The 26,664-nt window shown below is 36.2% G+C and overlaps 1 protein-coding gene across 1 annotated transcript in view; it reads left to right on the top strand.

Moving 5' to 3' along the window:
- REEP3 (receptor accessory protein 3) overlaps positions 1–23,508 on the top strand; it is a 52,908-nt gene extending 29,400 nt beyond the window's left edge. The window contains exons 5-8 of the mRNA XM_046652816.1: positions 128–241; positions 9,666–9,813; positions 19,144–19,289; positions 19,993–23,508. Coding sequence (XP_046508772.1) covers positions 128–241; positions 9,666–9,813; positions 19,144–19,289; positions 19,993–20,049 — 465 coding nt within the window. The 3' untranslated portion in view covers positions 20,050–23,508. The remainder of the gene's footprint in view (positions 1–127; positions 242–9,665; positions 9,814–19,143; positions 19,290–19,992) is intronic.
- The last annotated feature ends 3,156 nt before the right edge of the window (positions 23,509–26,664 follow it).

The raw sequence follows: 26,664 nt of genomic DNA, 5'->3' as shown, positions 1-26,664 counted from the left end.
GCCATCACATGGTTTATGCTATAAAATTAGTGAGAGTATTATATTATGGGGGTAAGTCCTAGTCTGGCTTCTTGGCACTATTTTTAAATAAAATTAATATCTATGGGTTTGGGGTTTTTCTTCCCAGGAGATTGATGATTATATTGTACAAGCAAAGGAACGAGGCTATGAGACTATGGTAAACTTTGGGCGGCAAGGATTAAATTTAGCAGCTACTGCTGCTGTCACCGCAGCTGTAAAGGTAATTTTTTATTTACATTTTTCATCCAAGGTCATGTTAAGTCAATGGATAAAAGTAGGGTGGCTTTTTATTTCAGATCGTTATAAAATTTTGGCAGAATTTTGTTTTCTGTTTATTTTTGTGATACTGGAAAGACAGATAATTTGAAAAACATTTTAACACACATTTTCTATAACTACTCAATATTTTGAAACTCATAATTGATCACAAAATCAGAGCTAGTTAATTAATAAAGCATACCTGAAAATGTCATTTTGTCATAATTTTCCTACTTTATAACCTTAAAGTAGTTTTGCATGAATCGCCTTTAGTAAAGATGCCGTTCTTTCTTTCTCTGTCTTTGGTACTCTCTCTCTCTGGCAATATCTTGGTAGGATTTCTGGCTCACTTCTGCACCCCTACTTCGACCAGTTTGAGGTAACTGATTATTCAAAATAAGGCATGAAAAAATTCTATTCTTAAAATTTGAGATTTTACTTAGCCAGTTACTAATGTCATGTGTTGTGTTTTGCAAGCCAAGTTATCAAATGAATGCCTTCTGTGAAAACTTGTGTTATGGCTTTTGGATTTCTTTGCATGTAGTAATTAGTGTGGTTTATTTTAAATACCATAGCATAATTGATTTTGGTGTGTAGCATATGGAAAGAAAACAGGCTTCAGATTCAGAAAGTGCTGAGTGTGACTTTCTAAATAACTGTTAGTGATTTACTTAACTTCTGTGTTCCTTAGTTGCTTCAGGTATAAAATGGGGATGTTATACTTATCAGTGAGAGCACACACAATGCTTGCCAAAATATAGTAAGAGCCTGATAAACATTAATATCACCTTTCTCTGTCTCACTTCAAGTGAAAATTTGAGTTTGTTGCTATTAAGTAAAATTGAGATTGAATAGTATTCTAGCTCTTGAGTTAGGCTTTTTCAACTTAGTCATCTTGAACTGAAACAACAATGCTATGGAAATAAATATTCTAATTAAGTGGTGATTTTATATAATAGCAACAGCAAGGGATGTAAAATGTCAAATGAAATTCCCAGAATGAGCCTTCACTTTTCAGAGTGATCTTTGGCTCAAGTACAATAATATGATCAACAAGATTAAAAATCAAAATTGTATTTAAATTATATAGCTATAAGTCTTGCATTGAGGAATAAGTGGAGACTTACTAACTATGTAGTACTGGAAACATAAGACAACCGTATTGTTAATGATGATTAATTATGAGTACTTTAATGTAGTATAGTTTACCTGTTATTTGGCTTTTAAAGGCTTTTTCTTTTATTGGTATAGATATGAACAAATACTAAAATAGCAAAATTTACATCTTATTTAAGGACTATTTTCTATTTGAGGAGTTTATTTACTTTTTATTTCTTGCTTAATGAAAATACATTCCTGATTTCCATATCTACTAAAAGAGATCATTCGGGAGTTTCAACATTCAACAATTAGGAATTCTACCAAGAGAGAACAGATGCAATTGTCGAAGAAATAATACAATGATATTTCCCAGAACTGAAGGACATGAGTCTCCAGGTTGAGAGGACCCACAAAGTACCCAGCACAGTCAATGAAAAAAAGACTGACTCTAAGCAAGGTCACTGGAATATTTCAAAACACCAGAGATAAGGAGAGAATTCTTAAAGATTCTAAAAATAAAAAGTATGTCACATTCAAATGATCAAGAATCAGAATGACATTAAATTTCTATATAGTAACAATGGAAGCTTGAAGACAGAAGAGCTTGAAATGGTCAAGCTCTCAGTCATGTGTGAGCTTAGAACAAATCTTTTTATTTTTTTCTATTTTAGGCATGCAAAGTCACAAAATTTACTTCCTGTGCATTTTTTGTCAGAGTAGATATACTCTGCCATACTTAGGGAATAATCCATGATAAAGGAAACCCAGGAGATCCAGGAAACAGAGTATCCAACATAGAAGGGAGGTGACAGGAATTCCCAGAATGAGCTCTGACAGCAAGTTCAGAGTACAATTGGCCAAAATTGGATGTGATGAGTGACGGTTGCCAGGACAGGTGTCTCCGGGAAAAGTATGGAGATGAGAATATCTAATAGGTTTAATACCATGCAGAGATGATACTTAAACCAATCTGCCCATGCTGTGACCAATCAGAAGAAACATTGACTGTAGACAGCAGGCACTATGATGGAACTGCACATTTGCCCTGAGCACCAATGAAAAATGTACTTGAGCCAGTGTGAAGAGGGAGAGCACAGGATGACTAAGCAAATGAATAAGAAAAAAGGGAGGTGCCAGCCCCACTGCCCAGTGGTTAAGTTTGCACGCTCCACTTCAGGGACCCAGGGTTCACCGGTTCAGATCCTGGGTGCAGACCTAGCAACACTCACCAAGCCATGGTAAGGCAGTGTCCCAAATAGAGGAGCTAGAAGAATCTATAATTAGGATGGATATACAAGTATGTACTGAGGGGCTTTCAGGAGAAAAAAAGAAGAAGATTGGCAACAGATATTAGCTCAGGTGCCAATCTTTAAAAAAAAAAAAAAAAGAATTGTTCTTTGTGTGGATATATTTGTAAAAAAAAAAAACAAAATAATAATTGTTAACTCTGGAAGAAAACAAAAGTTGTATAAGAAAGGAAATATGATAATGGAGCATGACTTGGCCCAGCAGTGGAGAGTATCTACATCATAGTCATGAGAACACAGACTGTGGATTGAACTACTGTGATGTTGCTCTATTGGGAAGAAGGGGGAAGGAGAAGAGGACATGGAAGAGAACTGAAATCCTCATCCGCTGGATAGGGAAGTGGGAGGTTTAAAGTGGTGCCTACAGGGGGATGGAGGGGAGAGGGGACCAAGCAAAAAAACAAGAAAGCTTGTTGCTTTCTTTTGTTATAAAATGTAGCATTATTTGACTTTACAAGTAAAGTACATGTATGTATTTGCACCCCAAAGAAGATGCTGTCCGAATTTTCCGTATTTAAAAGCATCATTCAAGATGATTCTGTGGCAAAAAACTGAAAATTAAATTTCAACTTGAAAATTGTTTAGAAAATATAGACATTTTAGAATATTGCTTTAGGAAACTTAGAAGCATACAAATCCCATTTTTCCTCCTCACTTTAACACTTAAATATAGTTTATAATCCTGCTACTCTGTGAGACTCCTTCCTATGTATTGTGACTATTTTGTGGGATATTTATTTCATTTTGAGTTATGTTTACTGCTTCCAAACCCTCTGTGTGGGGAATCTGAAATCCCCACTATATTATCTTATCCAAATTCCCTCTTCATTTATTATTATTTTATACTTTGCTGCCATCAGTATTTAGCATCCTGCATATTTATTCAACATCTGTTTGTTTAATTCCTACTATATGGTAGATGTGGAGGATGCAGCAAGGAACAAGATAGGTATGGTCTCTACCCTCACGGGCTACTGTAGCTGAATGTCTGTATTCACTAACTGAAAACTCGATCTCATCTTTGGTTTCTAAGAGCCTCACCTTTGCCCTCCGTTATTAAAATAATCATAAACTCACACAAAACCTTTTCTGTAGAAAGGCCATGAAAGCACTTCTATACCTACATTTCTCTGACTTTATTCTTTGTGGTTCATTGTTTGTTTTTATTTATATATTTAACATCCTTAAACCACCTCCCCACTTCAAAGGCAGGAAACAGAGCATAAAAATCATCTAAGTTACCACTGCAAAACAAACAAACATATCCCGTAATTTGAATTCATTTTGGAACTTTCTCTTCTTGTTTGTGATGCGGTGATCCTTTTGTTATCAAGTTCACTGTATATGAGGTGCCCTCGCCGTTCTCAGCATGAACACAGGAATGTTGGCTTCAACCATCCTGGATTTCATTCATTAGAAATAGTCATTAAATTTGCTGAACATAGTATAATATTAACACTGTTTGCCTCAAGTTGTACTGTGCCTATTTTCAAGTAGGTGAAATTAGTTTCATCTCTGGAGATGTCAAAGAAAGGCACTGCGATGGGAGAATCACTGGACCAGACAGTTCATACTGAAGAGTAAATTGAAACTGAAATAGGAAATAGGTCACATTTAAGGAGAAACTGCAAGAAAGCCAACAGTAAGGCTGGAGAATTAATTTAAGATTTTTACAACATACAGTTTGTTAAAAATATCTTTCAGGCTAAAAATGATTGGAATCTTGATGTGACCTTTAAAGAGCAGTAATACCCCTGACTGGGTTTCCCAGGTTGAATCACCTGAGCATGTAAAAGATGAAAATAGGAATCTAATCAGAACATTTATTACACCGTAAAGCAATTTTCTGAAAATGTTACTCAGTTCTATGACCTCATTACCAGACATCTGTTCACAAGGTCAGTGTACAAGTTTATTTTGGCTGAGCAAAGCATAAACATATGAAGGACCTTCAAGGATTTCGCTGAGGATGTTCAACATTCCATAGCTTTTCACATGAGAAATGCAGGTGGCTTTTGTACAGGTGAGCAACACTACTGCCAGAAGAAGGACAGATGAGGAAAGTACTCTTAGTCATATTAACCATCTCTTTGAATTTTCTCTGGCAGCCTTTTCTTGGTGAATTGGCAGATATTATAAAAAATCAATTATCACAGAAATTAGAGCCTTACAGGTAAAATTGCTGAAGTCTAATTGACTTTAAATGATGATGATTAAAACAAAAATCTTGACATCTTCCTGTCTGATAGAATGGGTTTCTGTTTGTAAAAGGATTTGAAGATACTGAACTGTTTAGTGTCATCCATTAAAAAAGAGAGCATTTGTCCAGACAGTGGAAAAGAAAGGTCATACTATTTTCCCTACAAAAATCTAGGGAAACAGAATATTGTAATGAACATTGAATTCTCTAGCAGTCTAGTTACCTGCATTTTTTAGACCTGATTCTGCCACTAACTCGCCATAAGATTTTGGGCACTTCATTTGCACTGATTTCTCTGACTATTAATTTTCATACGTATAAAACAAAGAGGTGGAAACTGACTTCTAAAACCTCTTGTGTCTCTAAAACAGTGGTTCTCAAATAGGGGGGATTTTGCCCCCCAGAGGGACATTTGGCAATGTCTGAAGACATTTTAGGTGTCACAACTGAGGGAGGGGGATGCTGCTACTTGTATCTAGGGGGTAGAGGCCAGAGATGCTGCTTAATATCCTGCAGTTCATGATAGAAAGTTATCCAGCCCAAAACAGCAATAATGCTGAGGCTGAGAAACCCTGCTTTAAAAGTATGATGAGTCAGAAAAAGCTAAACGGATATACATAAATATGTATAGGTAGTTTTGGTGATGGGTTACAAGTAATTTTATTTTCTTTTTTATATTTTTCTCTGTTACGAATGTTCCTCGATAAATATATTTTCCTTTAATCTTAAAACCACTAAAATATATTATTCACTTAATGCAAATACAGTCAATTTCGTTCTAGGCTTGATCAGATTAATTGTTGAATGTGCGTAGGGAAAAGAGATTTCCCTAAAAGCTGGGAACGAACCTTATCTGCAATTATAATGTAATATGTCAAAGATCAACAAGAAATAGAACTTAATAGCTATTCATTATTGAACAGTATAGCAAGAATTATTCTGTAAAAGATTGTATGCTTGTAAGATTGTAAGGCATTACTGATTATGTTTTTAAATTCTTAGTAAAAAATGTGAAGAGAATAGGTTGAAGGTTTCATACGAAGGTGCTGATAAGCATAGTCAATTCCCCTTATTTAACACAAAATATACTTATATTAATGTAATGTTTAACCAGGAAATGAAATATTTAAACAAAGGCAGAATTGTTTGGGTCTAAGAAGTCAGAATTAGTCATACATGCAGGGTCCCTTTTATAGATGTCAACCACGTACCTGGATACTGAAGTAGACATTTGGATGCCCTAGAGCCCTTGAATGTAATAAGCTCTGTGTGAGACCAGCTCAGAGAGCTGCTTCTCACCTGAAGAATCCTTCCCAGAGTTTAAATGTGTTAGATCTGGATCCAGCCCCTAACCCAGTCAGCCCCTATGGTCTTCTCACTTTCTTAAATGGGTGTTCTGGGCCCATCCAAATTTAAATCCTAAGAACTTGAGCCACCTGAAGGGTTTAGCAACACTTCTGCTATTGATGATCAGTTTTGATGTAAAACAGCCTACAATATACTTCTTAATTACTTTAACTTTTGCATTCTCATCATAATCTTTCTGTTACTTTCTCTTCCATTTTTAGGATCAATTTTAACATAAATAGTGTACATACAATCCTTCAGAGAATAGGATCTAAAATGCTGGGATTTAGAATTATCTTGTGGATGATAACTTCCTTCTTCCTTGTTGACTAAGACTGCTGTGTCTACACAAATTTTCCTCCTCGGACTAGAACCTTTCTTCATTTTTCTTGTACTTTTGGCTTAATATTGTATAAACCAAATAGAAGAAAATAAATAAAGCATTATAAATTTAAACAGAACCTCAATACCTTTTAGCATTGTTATTGACAAGTGACTGTTGTGCCCTGTTTATGTCCTCACAAAGAAATAGTTTTTCTTTTAATGATTGGAGCGAGGAAATAGATACAGGGAAAATGAGTGGGAAATAGATCAGAAATTCTTATAGAGCACCTCATTACAATTAAAACTCCACCATACCATCTGTGACTAATTTTTTAATATTAAAGAAATTGTTGGGGAAAAAAAATCACCCATCCCATCTGCCTAAATATTTTTCTAAAAATGTTTCTAAAAACTGTTTTCATTTTTGCATATTTTTCTCTGTCACCTTATAACTATACTTCATACTTGCAACCATATTATGCATATGATTGAGAATTCCAAGGTAGAGGGGAGGTATTTCCACTCAACATTTTATTGCAAACATAATTCCCTTATTAATGGACTTTTTGTGCTGAAGATATAAAAATTGGAGGGAATAGGTCTGCCTTTAGATGTGATTATTTTATAATTACACCTCTCCTTCAAAGTGGTCACATTAGATGTTTATAACTTATATAATGTTTTTGAAGTTCATAATACTGCAATAATTCTCTCCCATATTCCCATATTAGTTCTCTTCTGGGCCCATAAGAAAATATGCAGTGGAAAATCCAATTTTCAAGGTGATAATGGCTGTTAAAGATCTATGGGTCCTCAGAGAGCGTACACAGCCCCTTTTTGCTTTTCTCGACAGTACCTGGCCTTTCTTGAAGCCTTGAGGGGATTGATAATACTGAGGCTACAGAGTTGGTTACTCAAGAGCTACGTTAAAATCCAGGCTGTAAATAGATCACCAGACATCTCAGGGTTAGTCCTAGCTCACCTTTAATCTAAACCTGAAGCAAACCTTTGGTGGGTGGTGTAATCTGCCCATATAGATGCCCACGTCCATACCTGTAGTTTGCTGCTGAACCTCTGCATGTAAACTCAAGTGTTTACATTAAAACATGCTGCTATCAAAGGAGAACTCTCTGGCAGTCAAGAGTAATGACAAAGAGGAGGTATAAAGAGAGTATTTAGTTTACTTATTACATACTTAATATCAGTACTCTGTCAGGTGCACTGGGAGAACAGAAGAACCTTAAGATTTGTCCTCCTCCTCTAGTTTCTTAAAATCTTGCTCTGGAGCCAAAATATACAGAGTACAATAATAGAACTAACAATAATATGTGAGTTCTTTTGTGAGATACGCCCTAAGTAATTAGTTGATTATACTCATTAAAGATACTAAAATTTGTGGATGATATAAAGCTAGACTGATTGAATGGCACTTTGACTCACTCACATTCGGAGATGTACTTTCTTGAGTGGGAGTGTTTACAAGTTACACCCAGCCTTGGAAATCACACCTGAGTTGGGTAGAGGGTATCATGGACGTGTATGCCATTTATCATCTGTTCGGCAGTAGGTAAAAAGTCAAGAATTGCTGAGAGAAAGCACAGAAATAACAAGGTAGGAATAAAGAAAATGACAGTTCTGAGAAAACAAGGCATCTGTTTCAGATGAACATTGGTCACTTCCTTTTGGTATGTCTCTGAAGTCATCTGTCATCCTCTGTTTAATAAGTAAATGATAACTGATAGAGAATATAATTAATTAAACCATGCCAAGAATGTTAAAAGATGTATAGAATCCAGTTATTTTTATTGAGGGTGTAGACCCTTTAATTTAGTAATTCCTTTTCACATCAAAAAATATGGTAGAAATACAAAGCTTAAGTGGGGTGTGGAAATGATGTTTGGTTTTGACATAATAGGATCCCACTAACTCAGAGCAGCTGAATCAGGACTCATGAATCAAGACCTTTTTCTTCAGTGTAAAATATTTTAGCAGTGATGTTTGAATGTTTATAGTACCTTGGGCTTTGAAATTTAGGGATGAACCATTATGGATGAGTTTCTACAGTAACGTTATAATTAGAAGCAATCATAAATTCACATGTGTGAGAAGAAGAAGAAGTGTAAAAACCCTTTAGAAGAATATTTTTAATCCAGCTATAAATAAGAAATGAGTCATCTATATGCCATGCAAATTTTCAGAGTGGCTAAGTTGAGAAATTATTTTTTTCTCTTTACAAAGCTTTATACTTGGGGGGAAATGTAGTTATGTCTGAAAAGTTCAGAAATGTCCCTTTCAAAGCTGTGTGATGATGAAATCACTGACCTTTCTGCAGTAATAGAAGTGTTCTATATCTACACTGTCCAGTAACAGTAGTCACTAGCCACATGTGGCTGTGGGCATTTGTTGTGGCTAGTGCAACTAAGGAACTGAATTCTTAAGTTTATTTAATTTTAGTTCATGTAAATTTGTGTATCCACACGTGCCTAGTGTCTACCATATTGTTAAGGCTTTAAAATGACTTAAAGTCAAATTGTACAGTAGTAGATATGCCTTGCCAGATAGTGAATTCATTAACTGAATGTCATTTCATATCTAAGATTCTTTGGCTCTTAAATCTTTTTACCTTGTTCTAGGTAGAGTCATTAGCACTCCTGATTTAGCTTAGCTTTAAAACAGCATCTCTTTTACTTTAAAAAACTCTTTCTGCTCATAAACTTCAGCCCCAAAGTGCTAGTTTTTAGAAGACAGCAAAATTATCAATGCTAATAGCATAAGGGTAAGCTCATCATACACTTTTTTTTACATTCCAAAATTAAATTTTAAGCTGAAATGTTTGGGGGTGGAATGTATTGATGTTTACCATTTACTCTGAAATGCATTAAGAAGTGGAATGATGGATGGATATGTAGTAGATATGTGATAAAGCAATACAGCAAAATATAAATGATATATGGTTATCCACTGTACCATTCTTTGAACTTTTCTGAAAGTTTCATGATAAAATGAATAAGCTTCATGATATAATGTGAAGGGAAAGTTAAATGCGAATGTTTTAAATATTTTAAAGTGTGGTTTTTTTTTGGATCTATCACTTCTCTGTTAAATAGAGCCAAGGAGCAATAACTGAACGTTTACGAAGTTTCAGTATGCATGATCTAACGACCATCCAGGGTGATGAACCTGTGGGACAAAGACCCTACCAAACCCTCCCAGAAACAAAAAAGAAAAGTAAACTCGCCTCCAGTGAATCAGCAGGTGTGCTTGTTTGTTTTAATATATCGTTCTTTCATCATTGGGATTTGGAGTCAAGATGGGTACTAAAATAACACCTGGTAACTCTCTGAATTTGAGCAGACAAAATTTATTCTTAAGCTTATATTTTTGAGCTTCACATTTAACTGTAGTTCTCTTTCTCTAAATTTTCTCTAAATAAGTGTAGTGCTTGCCCTTTGTTGACTCTGGAGATAATCCAGCTAAGAAAGTAGCTGTAGCCTCTTGTGCTGCCCATGAATTTTTAGAAGTGGTGGGTGTGGTTACCACCACCTCCCTCCCACCAGCACTAGTTTTGACCTCTGATCAATACTCTTGCTAGTCAGACTATGGAGAGACATCTAAGGAGTTTTTTATAGTTAAACACTCTTTAGTGTAAGTGCTGTGAACAAATAAGGATATTGACTCACAAGATGAAAAATTTTAAGTAGGTGACAAAAGATGACTCAGTTTGAAAATAGGATTACTCCAATGGAAAATGTGTTGAAATTATACACTCTAGTTCAAGAAGTGACTTGTAGTATATTCCACTGTAAATTAGGAGCATGTCATAGTTGATATATTCTAAAAGTTTAATAAATTATTGTGATCTTAGAAACATACACATAAATAAAAAGACATAGTTCCTTAGTCAATTTATCCCATATAATAAGGTTGTAGTTCAAGGCTCAGCTGAGAACAAAGATCTGCAGGACATTTCTTGTTAGTGTACTATTAAGTCCGTAAGGTACAGGGCTCCTTGATCTTTGTTTTTTTACGTAGAAGTTTTCTTTTGAGGGAGATTGAAAATCATCCTTTATAATTAAAAGTGATTTGAAAAATAATAGTCCCTTCATATAAAGAAAAAGTAGTAAACTTTCTTTTAAGTTCTCCCCAAAATGAATAACTTTATAAAGTTGGTGGCTATTTTCTGAGGCAGTAATTAAGCATTGGCTGTTGGGATTAAGGTAGTAATGCCCTTAAGAGTGAGGAACCATTGAACTTTGAACTATCATCCTTAATACATTAATAATGTAAAAGTAGTTCCTAATATATGCATTTTCCTTTTTTTTTTTTTTTTTGAGGATGATTAGCCCTGAGCTAACATCTGCCACCAATCCTCCTCTTTTTTGCTGAGGAAGACTGGCCCTGAGCTAACATCTGTGCCCATCTATCTTCCTCTACTTTATATGTGGGATGCCTGCCACAGCATGGCTCGACAAGTGGTGCATAGGCCGCACCTGGGATCCGAACCGGCAAACCTGGGTCTGCCAAAATGGAACATGCAAACTTAACCATTTGCCACCGGGCCAGCCCCTATGCATTTTTTGTCTGTTTGTTTGTTTTGTTTTGTTTTTTTTGAGGAAGATTAGCCCTGAGCTAACATCTGCTGCCAATTCTCCTCTTTTTGCTGAGGAAAACTGGCCCTGAGCTCACATCCATGCCCATCTTCCTTTACTTTATATGTGGGACGCCTACCACAGCATGGCTTGCCAAGCGGATGTCCACACCCAGGATCTGAACCAGCAAACCTCAAGCCACCAAAGCAGAACATGTGCACTTAACCGCTGCACCACCGGGCCGGCCCCACATTTTCTTAATATGCATTTAAAAATTAGGTGATTCTGATTATATATATTTTGCTAATTTGGACCAGTAATGAGTCCTTTATCCACAGTTTATTCAAAAATTTTCCTTAGAATTGGTTAAGAATTATATTCCAATTATTTAAATGAAAACAGGATTACAAATATGAAAACCCATAACATTGTTTTTATTGTATTCATCTATTAAATTTAAAATGGTGTGACTAAAATATTTTAAGATAGTGAGGTGCTGTTTAGTTCTTTTAAATTTCAAACCATGAAATTAAATTAACTTAAGATTTATAAAAATACAAAGTAAGTCCTAGCAGTACGAGAAAGGTACTTGTTCAGTTATGGAATTAAAACTTTTATACGCATTACTTTGCCCAGATTCCACACTTTCTACAGAATAGTATATATTCTGAGATTTTCTGCCCTGAGGGAAAAAATTTAACCAAGTTTCTCTCTTGGCAATATTTTTAAGAAAGTAGTATGGCTCTAGGACAGAAATAGTTGAAGCAATGATAATAATAGATAGTCTAGATAGACACAAATCCAGATATACATGGAAATTTGCCAGATGAGAATGATGGCTTTCAATTTGGCAGGGGAAAGGCAGATCAATAGATGGTGTTAGGATAAATGCTAGACTTGGAAGGTGAGGAAGAAATGAAGTTGTCCCTCAACCTCAAACCTTTGATCAACATAAATCCTTAAAAGACTAAGACAAATATAAGAAATTAAACCATATAGTAGGAAATTCCTATGTATATTTTTATACTCTCAAGATAGATCATCCAAACCAGAAAACATAAAGGAAAAGTGTCAGAGATTTTTCTATATAAATAAAAACATAAAACCACCATATAGAGAGAAAAAACCCACACCATGGGAGACAAAAGACAAACTACAACTGTAAGAAATATTCTCATTATATGTTACAGGCAAAAGGTTCAGATTTTAACTATTCAAGAACTCTTTCAAGTCAACTATTGTCAATATAGCTGAACAAGAAATACGTGAAAAAGGTATTCAGCCTCACAGACAGTCAAAGAAATAGTACTAACAGTAAATTTTGCTCACCAGATGGGCAAAAGAAAATTTTTAATTAACAATGCCCTGTGTTGGTAACTCTTCTAATTATCTATTGCTGCCTAACAAACCACCCCCAAACAGTGGCTTAGAAAAACCAGTCATTTGTTTTGCTCCCAAATATGGGGATGACAGGGCTCAGCAAGGCAGTCCTTGCTCAGGGTGTTATGCAGCTATCATCAGACAGTAGCTGGGGCTGCAGTCATACTCCCCAAGGCTTCTTCACTCAGATGTCCGGTGTCTGAGCTGGGAAGAGTCAAACAGCTGCTGGCTGAAACAGCTGGGGCTTCTCCAGCATCTCTTTCTCTCTGTGTCTCCCTACATGGTCTCTGAGGGACTCTGAGGGTCATTGGACTTCTTACCTAGCAGCTGAAGGCTCCCAGAGCCAGTGTCCCAAGAGAAAAGGCAGAAGTTATGCAGCATCACTTCCGCCTTGAGGCTGTTTGTTGAGGCAGGTACCTACAAAGGCCCTGGAGATTTAAGAGAAGAGGAGACAAGTGTCAGAGTTTATGGACATGTTTTAAAACCAACACTAGCCTACACTTGTTATGAGAGTTTAAAGTGGAGTAATCTTTTGGGTGACAATCTGGCAATCATTATCAAAATTTATTCCCTTTAAATCAACAAGAAACTTCTGGGAATATGTCATAAGGAAATAATCAAACAAATGTTCGAAGATGTACGTACAAGAGTGTTCATCTCATTGATGTTTGTAGTAATAAAATATTGAAATAAACCAAATGCCTAAGAGAAATGGTTAAGCAGAAAGGTAGTTTATTAGCCAGGAAAAATACTAAATAATGTCAGTCTATACTTACTGGCATGAAAACATATCCAGATTGTGGGGGAATAAACAATAACAATGAAATAGTATGTTTTATAATCCTATACTGTAGAGACACAATAGACAAATGAAATGGATTAAAATATGTAAAATTATTTTTCAAATATGTATATACATAGAAGAGAGTCTGGAAGGGTATTACGAAATTGTTAACAGTATTTAGCTCTGAGGAGTGGGATTTTAGTGATTTTTTTTTTAATCAACCTGTTACTCAAAGTAGGAAATAAAACAACAGTACTCTTCCTTTTGAAAAATAATTAAGGTACTCATTTTTTTCTGTCATGAATTTTTTCCATTTCATTTACTTCCAAAGTTGCTCAAGAAAAAAAAAGCAAATTGATACGTTTTTCAGTGTGGGCATTACATTCACATTGCAAAGTCTGTTTCCCAGTTTATGTGATCAGTACATTCACTGCAGAAGCTCTGATGGTTTGCACAAGCAAACTCACATATCTAGAAAAGTGGGTCCCTTTTGAAAACTCATCATGGCCTGCTCTGAGTGGTTTGAAGTTAGCTGGTCAAGAGAAGTCTTGCTTTGGTGAAGTTATTCAAATCTGCCTGTTGTCACTATGGGAAAAACAGATCCCTCAAAGTGCTTTTTGGAGGAAAACAGACACCTTGAACATGATGTTCACTTCCTTTGAAAGAACACCACGTTTTTGGTCAAGTGGAAGTATTTTTTCTGCCAAGAACCTGCTGCTCCCATGTTAGTTAAAAGTGGTTCAACATTCAGTTTCAGTACCAGCACATAAAGAGATTGTTTTGTTTTAGATGCTTTACATATTTGTTTAATCCTTAAGATGACTGTGCAGGTTAAATATTTTTATCCTTATTTTGTAGATGAATAAACTGAGACTTAAGGAGATTATTTGTCAAAGACTACATCCTCAACGACAGAAATGAGCTGTCCAAAGTTCCTAACCTAAGTCTTATTCTCTTTTTAGTTTATAAAGAGACTATACTTAGTGAGACAGTTGGGCTGGAACTATGAATTCAAAAAATTTGAGCAGGAAGGAACCTTAGAGATGCTTTAGTCAGAGACAGCAAATAGGGGCCGGCCCCATAGGCTAGTGGTTAAGTTCAGCACACTCCACTTCGGCAGCCCGGGTTCAGTTTCCTGTCGCAGACCTACACCACTCGGTGGTGGCCATGCTGTGGCAGCAACCCACATATAAAATAGAGGAAGATTGGCAACAGATGTTAGCTTACTTGTTCAGGAAAAAAAAAAAAGACAGCAAATAGGTGGCATGCCTACTCCCTGCTCCTGTGCCTGAGGTTGTGGCACTTTCCCATGCTGCCTCAGAATCCCACTCAACATAGTGCCCAGACAGCTCAGCTAGCTCAGAGTTGGCATTCATACAGAAACTCATTCATCTCTCATCTGTCTCACCGCCTTACCAGATAAGAAAACTGGGGCCCATGGACCGGCCCAGTGGCTCAGTGGTTAAGTGTGCACATTCCACTTCGGTGGCCTGGGGTTTGCCAGTTCGGATCCCGGGTGTGGACATGGCACCACTTGGCAAGCCATGCTGTGGTAGGCATCCCACATATAAAGTAAGGGAAGATGGGCACAGATGTTAGCTCAGGGCCAGTCTTCCTCAGCAAAAAGAGGAGGATTAGCAGCAGATGTTAGCTCAGGGCTAATCTTCCTCAAAAAAAAATTTTTTTAATTTAAAAAACAGGCCCAGGGAGAAGCAAGACTCATTGAAGGTCTCAGCTAATAAGTGGCAAAATACTCATTTCTCCTGATATAGGTCCAGGGATCCTTCTACCACAGTACCTGAGTTGTCTTCCAAATCGAACTTTCTATGATTCTACACTTACAGTAATACATGGAAACTGCTTAGAACAGTGCCTGGTAAATGCTAAGTACTAGATCAATATCGGCTATTATTATAAAGAGGGAAAACAAAATATACCAACTCTAAGATGTACAGGCTGTGAATAAAACCAGGTCAGTTTGCAAAAGCGGTTGCTAATTTCCTAAAATGGTAACAGAGCTCTAGGCTGAATCTGGCCAAGCAGCTGCAACCTTCGGCCCCAGGTCCACAGCAACAGAGGCTCCTCGTTCTTGGATCCCCAGTCACTGCTCCTCACAAAGGGGCATGGAACACACTGTTCCACAGGCTCTGTCCAGTCTAGATTGATGATGTGAAGCAGCCGGCCTTAGCATCGCCTTTGTCTGGTCCCAGCTTTACCCCGTCAGCTTCACCTTGCCCAGGCTTGGCAGACCCATAAACCACTCCTCTGCCTCGCTGAATTCCTCCTCTGATATGGCATCCAGATTTAGGCTTCTCATAATCTCAGGTCTCCCTCTCTTCTGAATCCTTGGACAACTTTGACCAACATTATTTCCACCACTTACAGCAGAATTTTCATACGTAGTCATTTCCAGATTTTAAGTGGAATAGAAAATGCATATTTTAGTGAAGATATTTGACTTAACTCGTTTCTTTTTGATGCAGGGTTTGGTTCAGTAAGTTAAGTTAAACTTGTCAGTTTCACCTCCTAATAGATCCCAAATTTGGCTACTTTGTCCTCACTCCTTGGACTCCATCGTTTCTGACCTGCCATACTGCAATAACCTCCCTGCTTCTAGTCTCTTCTACTTCTTGTCCAAAGTGCAAGAAGAATCTTTTAAAGAACCCAAATCTAATCATGTCACACTTCTGCTTAAAATGCTTCAGTGCCCTGCTCCCCCCCACCCCCCCATTGCACTCTGATGAAGTCCAAACTCAATAGCATGCAGTATATTGGCTCCTCAGCCTTGGTCCATCATGTGCTAGGAATATAGAATCATGAGCCTTTCAGAATTCAGCTTAGCTGCCACCTCCTACAAGAAGTCTTCTCTCAAACCCACTGCCCCCTGCCACCAGGCTGAGTTAATTTTCTTACTCTCTGCTCCCATAGCACCTTGTCCTTATCTTCTTCTTTTTTTTTTAAGGATTGGCCCCAGAGCTAACATCTGTTACCCATCTTTTTCTTCTTCTCCTTCCCTTCCTCCTTCCCCCCCACCCCTCCAGTACATCATTGTATATTCTAGCTGTGGGTCCTTCTGGTTCTGCTCTGTGGGACACTGCCTCAGCATGGCTTGATGAGCAGTGCTAGGTCCCAGCCCAGGATCCAAACTGGCAAGACCCTGGGCCGCTGAAGTGGAGCGCGCAAACTTAACCGCTCAGCCATGGGGACAGCCCCCCCTTATCTTCTATTCATAGCATTTATTACAGTATTGTAATGCCCATTAGAGTCTGCTTCCCCTATGAGACTATAGGTTTCTTAGGATGGAAAAAGATAGCTTTGTCATCATTGTATCCCCATGATTTAGCACACTGCCTCACACATAGTAGAATTTTAAAAAATACTTGTGGAATAATGAATCAATCTACCACTTTTCCTGAAACCATAATTAGAAAGCTAGTGAGATTTTTTTTCAGCTGAAATTAGGGAACAAAGACGGAATAAGATGTATATATAATCATCTTTTGAATGAATTTCCAATTCCTAGTCATATTAAATAAGATGCAGTTAAAATAGCAAGGGCTATGTTTGTTGAAGTGTAGTCTTATGTTTCACCTGTGGCCTTAGAGAACTTTTTGATCAGTCACTTCCTTTCTGACTCTTTCCTTGATTCCACATTCTGTGTTTTACCTTAGTTTTTATTATGTTGGAATTAGGAATATTGTATAAGCAACAGCAATGGAGACAAATCTAGCAATGACAATCTAAAAATAATTTTTTCTGGTTTATTTTCCCCAGTTATAGAAGTAATATAATTTTTTTAAATAAAAATTTGGCAATTTAAAAAAAAGGAAAAATTAAGAAATTTAAAATCACCTAAAAGCCCACTTCCAAGAGATATAATGGTTTCATTTTTATGTTTTTCCTTTGTTTGTTTTTATATGTACATTTTTTTTTCCACTTAATATTGCATCAGGAGCATTTTCCCAGGACTGCTGACCCCATCCCCTCCCCTGGCCACACTGGCCTCCTCACAGTTCTTCCAGGCAGTCATGCTCCCCGCTGCCGTAGTGCCTTTGCACATGCTGTCTCTTATACCTAGAACACACTTCCTTGGCCTGCTGCAGGAAAACAAAGGATCTCAGCCTAAATAATGACTGATTCTACTTCCAAATCCTTCCTAATTTCTATCCTAGAAGTCTGGCAGCATAAAACTGTACTTGCTTAATATACAAGGAGTCCTTTCCTTGCCCCTCTTAAGCCTGGAAAACCTGATACTTTTTTCTCACCTAAAGATTTAGGTTTTTAATGCTCCTTACTTTATTAAAGGAGAATTTGAACCTTGTAACCTCACCCTTGTCCTTATAACCTACCTAGTGCTCTGGTTGCCTTAGACTTCTCTTGCTCCATCCAAGTAGTGGTTCTCAAAGTGTGGGCCTGGACCAGTACCATAAGCATCACCAGGGAACTTGTTAGAAATGTAGATTCTCAGCTTTGCCCCAGGCCCAGCAATCTGTGTAGTAATAAGTTCTCCATATAACTATAATATGTGCTAATAAGTTTGTGCTAATAAACTCTAATAAGTTTGAGAACCACTTCTTCAGGAGTGAGATCGTTCTTATCCCTGAATCACAGCCTTAGGTGCTCTCAGACTTCCTAACAATAACCAGCTGACTGCCTGAATGTTGTAATACAGTAGTCCCCCCTTATCCACAATTGCGGTTACCGGAAGCAGATGATCCTCCTTCTGACGTATCATCAGAGGGTCAGTAGTAGCCTAGCTATGTCACAATGCCTATGTCTCTTCATCTCATCACGTAGGCATTTTATCATCTCACATCCTCACAATAAGAAAGATGAGTACAGTACGATAAGACATTTTGAGAAAGACCACATTCACGTAACTTTTATTACAGTATATTGTCATAATTGTTCTACTTTATTATTAGTTGTTATTAATCTCTTACTATGCCTAATTTATAAGTTAAACTTTATCACAGGTCTGTATGCATAGGAAAAAACATTATATATAGGGTTTGGTACTATCCACCATTTCAGGTATCCACTGGGGACCTTGGATTGTATCCTCCAAGGATGGGGGCGACTACTGTATTGGCCAATGTTAAGTCTTTGTAGCTACACAAAGCAGCCTGTTAGCACACCCACACAACCTCTAACTGACCTCCTGATGCTGGCTATTTTCTTTGACTAACATCTGTCATCATAGCTTGTGATATTTCTAATTACTGTAGCCTTTCTGGCTGGGTTTTATTTCAGCAGCTGCAACAGTGTTGGTTTAACATCTCCATCACCTGCCCCCAGTGAACTTATCATGCCCAAAGTTGTAGCCCCTTTGGGTCTTATATGACTCCTTAAGTTCACCCTATCATTCCTAATCGTGACAAAAGATTTGACACATTGCGGGGGGCGGGGCGGGGGGGGTGCTTATTCTTAATTAAAGTCAAAAGTACAAATGAAAGACTAAAACACAAGTTCTCAGGTTGTTTAGAATTCATGAAAAGGAGAAAGGACAGAAAGAGACTTTTCACTATTTATAGTCTTTGATTTTTGAACAAGATAAAATGTGTTACCTACTCAAAAATAAATTATTTTTAGTTATTCTGAAAAATACATAGTAAAAATAGGAAGGGTCAGAGAAAACTTCCTGGAATAAATGAGTTAAGAACTTCATCTAGAATAGTGCCAGGGGCCCAGATTAATGATGAAGGGCAGGGAGCACATTCCAGATGAGAAAGGAAGAGGAGTAATCAGGCAAATACAAACCATGCAGAGTGAAGAGGCAGCACTGACTGGTATCCTTTGACCAAAACATGCTGGTTTTGACAACTCATTTAGGTTATGGAATTCCACTGAGAGACGGAGATGAGAAAACAGATGAGGAAGCGGATGGGCCATATTCAGATGATGAGATGGTGGCACACAAAGGGCTTCGAAGATCGCAAAGCATGAAATCTGTGAAAACCGTGAGAGGCCGCAAAGAGGTTAGTCAACTATAGAGTTGTTTTCCTGTAATTAGTATTAAGGGCTCTCCCTGCTGTATTATCATTCAGGATATTAATGATCCGTAAATGAAGGATTGGGATGGTAGAGCATCAGGTATATTTAAAATTCTTTATTCAGATCTGATGTATTAGGATCTCTGGAAATTTAGAAAATAGTAAATTCCTAGTCTTCCACTATAAGTAGAAAGTGGTATTCTCACATAGCAAATCCCATGGTTGTCATGAGTACTCAGTGCCAGCCCTAGGCATAAGCAAAGAAAGCAACTAATGAAATTAACTATATAGTTTCACTTTGAACCAACCCTACATGAGGATTAAACATTAAAAGTTTATCTGTAATAATATATTGTCTTTATGCCCAGAAAGCAGTGGAGGATTCTAGTGAACAGCCTCAGATCATTGTGAGCAATGTTCACTGACATGTACCAAGCGAAGCATAAATAATATCGGTTAATGTTTTTATTTGTTATCAGCCATGATAGTCTACAGCATATATCCAACATAGTACCAACTACATTTTTGAGTATATAAGTAGTGCTGTGTTTTGAGTACACACTTATAGGATAATTGATTCTTTATGTCAGAAAATTTAAGCAATTATTACTACGATTATGAACTTTTAAGTCCTATCTAATTTCAAAAAGTAATCATCCAATTTGTAATAACATGTTTCTCTCTTCAGGTGCGGTATGGGTCACTAAAATATAAAGTAAAGAAGAGACCACAGGTGTATTTTTAGTCATATACACTTCAAGTATCCCAAGACAAATTATGCTAATACATCGACTTTTTTTTCTAACATTATATATTCAGGATTTACACATTAAAATAATTATTTAAATCGTGGCGGTGATAGGGTTTACTTTCATCAATTTAAAGGTTTTACTTCTTTAACAATTACTTCCAAATCTTGACTACTAAAGGTAGTTATGCAAAACATATATGTGTGTGTGTGTGTGTGTGTGTGTATCAGAAATAATAAAAAATTGTGTTATCTGTTTTGAAATTACTCCACAACATTGAGTGCCTGGGATATGAGATGAAACGCAAACCCACAGTATACTTGAAAAGAGTCTTTTTATGGTTAAGATACATCAGCCTTTGTGGTAATGTATTGTGTTTACCTCCATTTATGTTATATCTGTCACATGAGGATAGTAATTAAATGGGCCTCTGATCCAGCAATGATAGAACAAGGGCATAATGTAAGATAAAGTAAGTTTTATGTATTCCTGATGTTTTTACTTTTTTAATCCTTTCTAGTTTTTCCACCATCAATGAAAGTTTTCAAAACAAACATTTGAAAACCAGGTATCCACATAGCACTTTTATTCCTGACTAGTTTTGCACACTTGAAAGTTGTTTACTTATTTTGCAACTGTACATTTATTTTGTTTTATTGACGCTATCTTTATCGTTAATTGTCATATTCTAACATGTCAAATTTATGCCTTGAATTGCATCATCTCTTTTCCTGTGGGTTTTGTTAAATTTATTTGATTTTAATAATATAAAAATATAGCTAATTTTTCAATTTTAATTATTTCTAATTATCTTTACAGATAAGAAGTTAAATAAACATTAACCAGTTTTCCATAGTTAGCTCTAAATAGTGGTTGAACTTAGCATGTTCTTAACAACACTGGTTGTATTTTCAGCCTTTAAAAGTAGTAGCTTTTGTGAAATAGTGTCGGAGACCAGTATAGCATTTAGGTCTCTTCTAATTCAATGAAATTATCCCAACAGCCAGTCCATTCACAAGCTTGGCACTGATGTGAGCTGCAGATTTATAAATCTGGCATTGACTAGAATCATTTGAACCACTTCGCTTCTGGCGAAGATAATTTCCTGAAGCTAGGTGCCAGTGCAAAATGCAGACATTGTTAATCTTACTTATTAGAAGCTGTAAGAATAGATATTAGAAAATTATTATTTTTTCAATCCAAGATATTTTGAATTACTGAACTTTAAGGGTTTTTTAGGTTGCATTGATAACTATGCATTATGAATTCCAAGCCCATATATTTCTAGTGATGATTTTAGTGAGCAGAAATCAAACTTGACAATTATACTTGTTCAGATAATTTACTGTTCTACTTGTTTGTCCAAAAGAAAAAACGAGAGAGATTTGTGAGCTCTTTGACCTTTCTACTTTTTAAGAAGTGAAGCTGGCTGGCAGTTTATATTTAGGACCTCCTCAGAGTGTTGGCAGAGAACAATGTTTACTGAGGAGGGCCCTAATATAATTCATGTATTTCTCTTGAGATATCTTAAGATGTTTTCTAGATTATCTCACATCCTTGATATATAAAGTAAGTAAAAAATCATTCAACTTCTTTTCTCCCAAAGTTTAATTCTATGAATATCTTCATCTACTTTACCTTGACTGATTTTTACCCTCTTAGTTTCTGGAAAGACTCTTTGATTTGTGTTCAAAATTCCGGTGAATTCTGATTATAAAGTCTTGGAAGAGAGTTTTATTTATATTTCCTAATACTAGACATTAATAGAAATGCTACGCCATACTTGTCTTTCCTACCCGAAGGCAGTGTCATATCAAATTGCCTGACAAGGTCATGTTAGTGACTTTGTATCAAAAACATTACCTGTGGGGGCTGATTTGTACCATTTTATCTTTTTCAAGTCTAATCTCAGTATTAAACCTATTCTTTAATAATGGCAAACTCATATATACTGTTCTAAGTTGGAGGAATTATTTATCCCTCTACACTTCTAGAATCGAAACGTTTAATCAAAGACAACACCAATCCCAAAGAGGTGATGCAAGTCCTTCTGTTTAATTGTATCTCTTCCCACTCATAATGCTTCCCCTGATATATTTCTACTGTTACATCCTTACATATAGCCGATGTCATCTTGCTGTTCTATCATTTCCTTTCTCTCCTTTTCTTACATTGCTTAAAGTTTGCTTATTTTCTCTTATGTGTTTTAGCGTGCCCTTTCCTTTGAACTTTGTATAATAAGCTTATAAATTTTTTTCCTGTTAAGGTGGTGCAGGTCATTTTTTGTTTCTCTGCTTTTAAGCGTAGTGTTTTTAAAAGAGGTATATTCATCCCTAGACCACAGTGCCTTGCTTTCCCACCACCACCACTTGGTGAGTGAGCATCAGATGCTGCAGAAGCCTATTTAGGGCGCTATTTTGGTAGCTGTTAAAGTTTATCTGGAAATTGTAGCCAGTGTTTTATTTTATTCTATATTCATTCAACTTGTTAATTAATATTAACTATTTCCAGAGTTTGTTTAGAAGTAAGAATTGGTCTGTTCTTTAGTTTACCATATTTTTTTCTGGTATAAAAATGAGGCAGAAATAACCCTTACTGCTAAGTAATTAATTGTGTAAACCCACCTAGGTCCTGCATAAGATTCCCTCCATGCACTTCATTATATGCATGTGGATTTGGCTAGAAAATTATACTGCCAGCACTACTAATTATAAATACTTGACACAGATTGATGGAACAAAATTATTAAAGTGTTTTCAGGGAACTTAATCCATATGTCATCACCAAAGATTTCTACAGTGTTATAAAGTATGTAAATATTCCAAATTTCTATAAAACATTGGTTAGATAAATATGTTTTCTTTCGTTTTTTTGGAATGACACAGTTTGTGCTTCTGGAATGCTTGAAGTTTTGTATTGTTAAAAATAATACAATACTATCTTATATTAAACATCATTAATTTGTATTTTTAATTGGAATGGACTAAATTTTTATTTTGATTTCCTTTTATCAGGAAAATTAAGGCATTAATATGTATTGAAAAGCAATTTCCTGTGTTTTCTCTTGTGTAGGTTGATTCATTTGCAAAGCAATTAGGTAAATTTTGAGAAGAGCATTGTCACTGGTATGCAGTGTGTATTTCTTAGTAAGCATCATTTAAGAGTAGACCTTTCTGAAAGGAAAGTACAGCTTTTTTCTCTAAATGTTTCTTAAGATTTAATCTTCTACTAGTAGCCTACAGTTTTAATGTATATTAACTCTTTAAACATTGACCATGAATTAATATTTTCTCTTCTAAACCTTTTAAATCTATGTACTTTAATATTAATAGTTAAGAGAAAGCAGTTTTGTAATTTTTTAATCCTTTGTAAAGGCTATCTTTAGGCCTAGAATGGGGGTAATTTTACAAATGTGTTTTTTGAAAACATAATATAAAATAAACTCATTTTATTAGTGACAACTTGTATTTTTTTCTTGCATCAGAGTACATATGTTGGGTTCCATGAATTGATATTATTTATTATTGATTATGTCTTATTAAATAATAGACAACATATGCATACACTTAATATTACAAATCACAGTGCAAATTATTAAAAGCATGTACATTCTGGAATGCTTATCCATGCAATTACAGAAGAAACACTGAATTGTTAAAGTTGGATGTTAGAAAGGGAAGATAAGAAAAAACAATTAGTACAGAAACCCAGCCATCGATTTGTATTAGTTAGCTGACTCAGACATAAAATATAACACAAAATTCAATTTTATGTACGCTGGAAATGTTCTGGATTTCCATCTGTTTGAAAGTCAGATGTCTGTCTGCCTTACATTTAAGCTTTAGAGAGAAATCCTCTGTTTAAAAAAGTTTCTTTGTGTTACTTCATTATGATATATAAGGTGTGTTAAAGTATTTCCAAATGGAGTTATAGTTTCATTTTTAATAGGAAGTATATCCTTGTGATGATCCAAAGAAGTTAGAAATGAAAATAAAAATTCAAAAGAACACCATGAATATATGAACTGCAGCATTTTTTCAGTGTTTTATTCTCCCTTTCAGTGCTTCAGTGTTCTTGAGAAAGAGATTCATGGAACAAAGATCATGTCAGAAACTGATTCATTGTTCCGTGGAAAACATTCTGCCCTTTTACCTACCCATCAGTATTCCAGCCTTGAAACACTCTCCTTATGGTCTGGTTTTGGTAATGTTTTTTAAATTGCTCTTTATAAGATAATGCTTTGGATTGAAATTTTAAAGCACAAGAATGATAATTGTCTATGAGTGTAGGATACTAAAAGACTGTGCTCAACAAAACCAGGAAAATCACCATGTTTACTGTTAGTTTGCCTGGCCATCCCAGATTAGGGCCAAGGGGAAGGAGGAAGAGAAAGGAAAGTATGCAGTTTTGGCATTATGTACAAATCAAATTAGCATCAATTGTTTTCATTCAAAAATATTCCTTGAGTGCCTGCTGTGTAGAGTAGCACTATTATGTCTCTGCACAATGCCTATATCCAAGTAAGATAGCATAACAATTAATTGAAGGAAGATAATTCTTGCTTTAAAAAAACAGTCACTATCACCAAATGTTTGGATTACTTGAGTATTTATGGTGGGAATTCTTCTAGGTTATTGAATAATTTATTTGGTTTCTCTCAGAGGAGGGTGTTTTGTTTTGTTTTGTTTTGTTTTGTTTTAACCCTTGGTTCCCATCTTTCCCTTACCTCTTAGATGCAATACAATAGTAAATCCTTTTGGCTTTCTCCAAAATGTACCCTGAATTTGACCATTAAAAACTCCCCTCCCCTCCAACTTCCCTTTAAACCATCATCATCTCTCACCTGGAGTACTCAGGGCATAATTTTTGTTTAAGGCAGAATTTCTTTGAAACCTTATTACATTTTTTGTAGCCTTGCAAAATTTTCAAGGTGACTTTTAACCTTGAGTCCCATGGAACTGTCACAGTTTATCTTTTCAACTGGTACCTTTGGGAAATACAAAAAGAGAGAAGGTTGTAAAGAGAGAACAGAGGTGAAGAATAGGAGCAGATGGATTTGCACGTTAGCCATGGAAGAGAAGCTTTTCTCTTCCAAGCATTTTTAATGCTGAAATTTGGAAAGGGTGAGTGAGACGAGTTGATAAAGCCAGATTAGAGTATCTGGCCGAATTATAATGTGTTTTACCTGATGCTATCTCAAAGCATTGGGAAGGAATTTGGGATATATGTGGAGATTTTCCACCTTGGGAATGTTAGGCCTAATTTAAATTACTCTATATTTGAGTGCTACAGTAGATTATGGTGGTACCCGGAGTGAACAGTAGGTATCTGTATTAGACAGAGTTCTCCAGAGAAATGGAACCAATAGGATGTGTATGTGTGGAAAGAGATTTATTTTAAGGAATTGGCTCCGCAGTTGTGGAGGCTGATGAGTCATAAATCTGTGGGGCAGGACCACTGACTGGAAGTCTTGATGTTGCAGCTTCTGTCTGAAGATTCTGCAGGTAGAGCTCCCTCTGAAGGCCTTAACTAACTGGATGAGGCCCACCCACATTAGGAGGGGTAATGTGCTTTACTCAAGTCTACTGATTTAAATCTCATCTAAAGAATACCTTAACAGTAACATCTAGACTAATGTTTCACCAAGTGTCTCAGTTCGGTGGCCTACCTAACTGACACATAAAATTAACTATCACAGTATTCTTAAAATTAAGTTCCAAAAGAAACTCTATTTACCTTGAAATATAAAGTTGTTGGACTAATTCAGTATGTAGAAATTACGTGTCTTGGATTTTATTAGTTTATCTCATAAAGAAAGGGAATGTTGCAGCATGTGGTTTATTTGGAAAAGGAAGAATTGTACCTTAAAGGCTTACGATGCCCCTTGTATTCAGTTGTGATAACTAACATTTGTATATCAGTTTGTTTTCACACTTTGGGAAGAGGTATCTCCCTAGTTTACAGATAGAGAAACCAAGACTCAGTAGTGACCAATGCAGGACCCAACCACAATAACTGTGGCTTCAGACTCCGGTGTTGTTAATTCCATTATACTTGGTTATCTTGGTGATCACAGGATATTTAAACAGCTAACATAGAAATGATTCTTACCTTATATGTATTATACAAAAGTTTCAGAAGGTGTTGTCAGAATCTTATCCGAAGATTAAATGGAGTGAAGTTTTTGAGTCATTTGAAGTTAATAATAGATTTGGCTCTTAGAGTAGCTTTGGTAAGGAGAGAAAGGATGCTTTTAAAATAATAGGAGGAGCCGGCCCCGTGGCCGAGTGGTCAAGTTCGCACGCTCCACTTTGGATATCGCTGGTTCGGATCCTGGGCGCAGCCATGGCACCGCTCATCAAGCCATGCTGAGCCAGCATCCCACATGCCACAACTAGAAGGACCCACAACTAAAAATATACAACTATGTACCAGGGGGCTTTGGGGAAAAAAAGGAAAAATAAATTTTTTAAATGAATAGGAAAAATAAAGACAAAATTTACTATCAATTATTGGCTAAGACAAACAGGAAGAGATTTGAAGAGAGGATGTAGCACAAACGGGAGGAGTATCCTCTCAGGAAGTACTTTCCTTCCTTCCTTGCCTTCCCA

This window comes from Equus quagga, chromosome 2 (assembly GCF_021613505.1).
Source record: "Equus quagga isolate Etosha38 chromosome 2, UCLA_HA_Equagga_1.0, whole genome shotgun sequence".
NCBI lineage: Eukaryota > Metazoa > Chordata > Mammalia > Perissodactyla > Equidae > Equus > Equus quagga.
Note: the sequence above shows the minus strand (reverse complement) of the source record. Positions and strands in the feature narration are given on the sequence as shown.